Raw genomic sequence first — 5,000 nt, 5'->3', positions numbered from 1 at the left:
TTATATGGGGGGCTTATCTTTGGGGGTTAATTTGGTGGGCTAAGGGGGAGCGTAGTGTCGTGGGTGAGGGTTTTGGGGAATGTGTAATTAGGGATTTAATTTAGGGGAGTTTGATATAAGAGGGAGGGTTAGTATAATGGGGGGATTATGTGTGAGGTTAGTATGGGACAGCTTATAGTATATGGGCCTAATATTTGGGGGGGAAGTTTAATACAGTGGTACATTGTATGATCTGTGTGTGTTTTGGGGGATTTGGATGGGGGGATTAGTACGGGGGGATTAAGAACAGCAAGGTTAATCCCTTTCGTACAGCGTGGTAATTTTTATTCTGGTGCCGTCAGGCGATTTTATTGTGCGTCACAGCAGCACACAAACTGTCTGAACACACAGCTCCATCTGTCACATCTCCAAAACCAGCTGTCGAATAAATACAACACCCTCTGAATGCAATACCATCTGTATATACAGTACTAGCTGTCAACCTATATTGCAATCACCTGCCTGAACCAGCTGCACCAGCTGTCTCAAGTGAAGCACGAGCTGTCAACCCATATTGTAACCACCTGCCTGAACCAGCTGCACCAGAGGTCAACCCACATTGTAACCACCTGTCTGAACCAGCTGTACCAGCTGTCTTAACTGAAGCACCAGCTGTCAACCCACACTGTAACCACCTGTCTGAACCAGCTGCACCATCTGACAACTTACACTATTTGCAACCAGCTTCAGTACCATCTGCTTATTCATTCTGCCTCAGCTCTACCCATCAACCAACTGTTTGAACAGCACCACCAGCTGCCTCAATCACAGTACCATCTGTATATACGTTACGCACCATCTATCCACACGCACCACCTCCAACCACCTGCCTGAACCAGCTGTCAGTGCAGCTTCTTTCGTTATGCAAATGTCCAAGTTTGAGATCATTCAGTCGTGTTTGAACACACGCCCAGCTGCACAAAGTGAACCAGCTGTGAAATAATGAATCGAGAGATAAGCTTCCCTGTTCATTGATTCGGACGAGAAAAGATTTGATTACATGCCAAAAATAATAACCAAATAAAATAAAATAAAATAAATTAAATTAAAATAAAATAATGAACACATAGATACATAAATACATAAATAAACGAATAGAGAAAAAACGCAACAACAAAAAACAAGTACATCATTAAAAATAACCAAAAAGACAATAAAAAATAGAAATAAAACGAAATTATGAAAACGTAGATACATAAATACATTATCGAATAATAGAGAAAAAACGCCAAAATTGATTCGGACAAGTAAAGATTTGATTACATGCTAAAAACAATAAAAAAAAAAAAAAAAAAAAAAAAAAAAAAAAACGAAATTATAAACACATAGATACATAAATACATAAACGAAGAGAAAAACGCCAAAAAACGAAAAAATACATAAATAAAAATAACCAAAATAAAATAAAAGATAAAAATAAGACGAAACTATAGTTACATAAATACATACATAAACGAATAATAAAGAAAAAAACGCCAAAGAATAAAAATAAAAACAAATATAAAAATAAATGAACTTCGAAAAAATAAGAAAAAAATAACATAAACAAATAAACAAAACAAAACAAACAGACAAGTGACGTCATCATCCACTAAAGCTTGACATCTAGACGAGGATAGAACCGCTGGTAAACGGCAACCGCCTGACGATTTTATTCAAACTCATGGAGACCTCTGGTGAGGTACAGGATTAATACATGACGGGACAAAATTGACCAATCAAGAGAGAGTATTCGGGGAAAGGGGAGGGGCTTCCTTGTCCGGTTGGCGTGAACAGAACACAATATTGTAGTGGGAAAAATCTTCCTCTTCCTCGTCCTCCTCCCCTTCTTCATCTTCCTCTTCTCCTTCCTCCTCCTCTTCTTCTTCATCTTCTTCCTCGTCCTCCTCCTCCTCTTCTTCTTCTCCTTCTTCGTCCTCCTCTTCTTCCTCTACTCATTCTTGCTCCTCCTGCTCTTCTTCTTCATCCTCTTCTCCTTATTCTTCCTCCTCCGACTCTTACTCCCGTTATTCCTTTCCTCTTATTCTCCTTCCTCATGCTCCTCCTCCTCCTCCTCCTCTTCCTTCGTCCTTCTCCTCTTCTCCATCTTTCTCTTCCTCCTCCTCCTCATCTTCTTCCTCGTATTCTTCTTCTTCGTGCTGCTGCTGCTCCTCCTTCTCCTCTTCTCCTTCTTCCTCTTCCTCCCCTCCTCCTCCTCTTCCTCGTATTCTCCTTCATCCTCCTCCTCCTCCTCTTCCTTCGTCCTTCTCCTCTCCTCCTTCTTCCTCTTCCTCTTCCTCCTCGTCCTATGGAGCTCTGAGACATGAGAAAGCGAGAGAGGGCGGGGGGGAGGGGGAGGGGGCGCTTGTTGTCACAGCCATCATGGCGGTCGTCTAAATTGACGACGCAGTTGTTATATCTTTCTTTTTTTGCTTTGTTTTCCTCCCACCCCCGGGCCATTAACGCCTGTAATTGCCCTGTCCCGTCGGCAAATAGGCGATGGCACGCACACACGCATACACACACATCTATAAACAGGCACGCCCATACGTTATCTCTATACACACACACACACACACACACACACACACACACACACACACACACACACACACACACACATACATACACACACACACACACAAAAACACACATAAATGACACACACATACACATGACACACACACACACACACACACACACACACACACACACATACACACACACACACATTTATAAACAGGCACGCCCATAAGCAATATTTACATACATACATACACACACATACACACAAACACTTACACACATAAATGACACACACACACACACACGCGCAAATTAAGGCAAAGTTTGATACATAGAAGCAAAGGGACGGTGCCCCATGTGCACAGAACCAACCCCTTATGTTAGAACAAGGTAAATATTACTAAGTAAACATACACACACAAAGACAAATGCATGTAATTGGGAGATAGCAACTATGTTAATTAGAATGCGAGACTCCACACGTGCCGCTATTTTCCTGTATTATACAATTAGGTAAATTAGGTAAACACACACACACACAGTGCGCTGCGGGTCGTTACTCCAACTTTCGTGGGTAGGGAGTTGGGTGTGTGGGTGGGTGTGCGTGTAAGGTCACAGCGTTACCCATAGATCGGTTATATACGAGCTCTGAGCTCTCTTCCGGGAGGGAAATAGCTGTCGATCAAGAGTCCAACACGTGATCCAAAGACCATGGTGAATCACATACACACACAGAATTTACTTTCATCATTATTACTGTCATTAATATCACTATCATCATTATCATCATTACATTTTTAACACCATCAAGGCACCACTACTATCACAGTTGGCTTCACCATCATCATCACCGCGGTCTTCTGCAAAAAATCATCACCATCTTCAACAACACAGTTTTCACCACTATCACCGAGATGCAAAATCACTACGATCACATTTCCTTCCGTTCCACCTGCTCCACCCGTTCCACCGTTCCATTCCACCTGTTCCATACAGACCCACCTGTTACAGAGTCCATTTCGTTCCACCCGTTCCACCGTTCCATTCCACCTGTTCCATACAGACCCACCTGTTCCTGACCTGTTTCCAGGGGGAATGTTCCGTTCCACACAGTTCCACCTATTCCATGACCTCATTCCGTTCCATCTGTTCCTGACCCGTTCCATCGTTCCAGGGACATTTTCCGTTCCATACAGTTCCACCTATTCCATGGCCTCATTCCGTTCCACCTGTTCCTGACCCGTTCCATCGTTCCAGGGACATGTTCCGTTCCACACAGTTCCACCTCTTCCATGACCTCATTCCAGGGACATGTTCCGTTCCATACAGTTCCACCTATTCCATGACCTCATTCCGTTCCACCTGTTCCTGACCCCTTCAATCGTTCCAGGGACATGTACTCGTGCAGTTCCGAGTGGGAGGACGACGAGGACGAGGATCGACGGAACAGCCTCAACTACGTCACGATCAGCCGACCAATCAGCAGGCGCCGAATTCTCGAGACCCACCTCTGCGACTCCTCCGAGGACTCGGGCCTCGAGTGCCACTCCAATGACGACGACCCGGTCCTCGAGGACCCCTCGAGTTCGGAGGATCACTGCATCGTCGAGGAAGAGGAAGAGGAGGAGGACATCTGCGAGGTGGAGACGGCCGAGGAGGACAACGCCGAAGACCTGGAGAACCGCATTGTGAAGGAGGAGACCAAGAAGAGGAAGGTCGACCTTGAGGGGAGTCCGAGGAAGGAGAACCTCGACAAGGATACAGCGGAGGAGGAGATGTCCGAGGTGGTTGGTAAGAGTCCTCCTCCGTCCTTGGAGGAGGTCCACCTTGCCGAACCCCAAGAAGAAGAACAAACTCTGGAGGAGGTCCACCTTGCCGACCCCCGAGAGGAAGAAGAAGTTCCTGCGGAGGTCCTTCCCAAGAACGGCCCTGTTCTTGAAGAAGCCAAGATCGCGGGAGAAGAAACTCCGACAACGGAAACCGAAAAAGAAGAGGAAGCGTCTGCAGTCTCCTCCCTCGAGACCTCAGGAGTCGAAGAGCCGGACGGCGAGGTCCCCCTCAACGTGCAGACCGGGAAGCAGCTCTTCGAGGAGAAACTCCAGCAGGAGGCAGCTGCAGCGGCAGCTTCCGAGGGAGCTCCGGAGACCCTCTACATCCGGGACTACGAGCCCAAGGAGGTCCTCCAGAACGAGAAGGTCGTCATCATCGAGACGACGCCTCCGGTCACCGAGAAGGAGGTAAGCCAAAATGTCTTCTGGAAGAGTCTGCGGTTCTCTCTTTTTCCGGAAGTAGGTTCTGGTACTCGCTCTCTTTGCTCTTCTTTAAAAAAGCGAGATGTTTCCGCACTCTTCGTGCTCTAATTTTCAACTCTTTTCTAGATTTGCGCGTGTATGTGTATTTGTATATATATATATACACATACATATATATATATATAATATATCTATATATATATA

The 5,000-nt window shown here is 45.5% G+C and overlaps 2 protein-coding genes across 10 annotated transcripts in view; one reads left to right on the top strand and one right to left on the bottom strand.

Annotated features, from left to right (window-relative positions):
• MCU (mitochondrial calcium uniporter) overlaps positions 1-5,000 on the bottom strand; it is a 928,441-nt gene that overhangs the window by 243,482 nt on the left and 679,959 nt on the right. The window lies entirely within an intron of this gene.
• LOC143025701 (uncharacterized) overlaps positions 1-5,000 on the top strand; it is a 153,386-nt gene that overhangs the window by 127,770 nt on the left and 20,616 nt on the right. For all 7 annotated transcript variants that reach the window (XM_076185738.1, XM_076185732.1, XM_076185724.1 and 4 more), the window contains one exon: positions 3,935-4,781. In XM_076185738.1, the coding sequence (XP_076041853.1) occupies positions 3,935-4,781 (847 nt within the window). The remainder of the gene's footprint in view (positions 1-3,934; positions 4,782-5,000) is intronic.

This window comes from Oratosquilla oratoria, chromosome 1 (assembly GCF_046742065.1).
Source record: "Oratosquilla oratoria isolate Oo_2021 chromosome 1, ASM4674206v1, whole genome shotgun sequence".
NCBI classification, from domain to species: domain Eukaryota; kingdom Metazoa; phylum Arthropoda; class Malacostraca; order Stomatopoda; family Squillidae; genus Oratosquilla; species Oratosquilla oratoria.
This window is presented reverse-complemented; position numbering and strand designations above follow the sequence as displayed.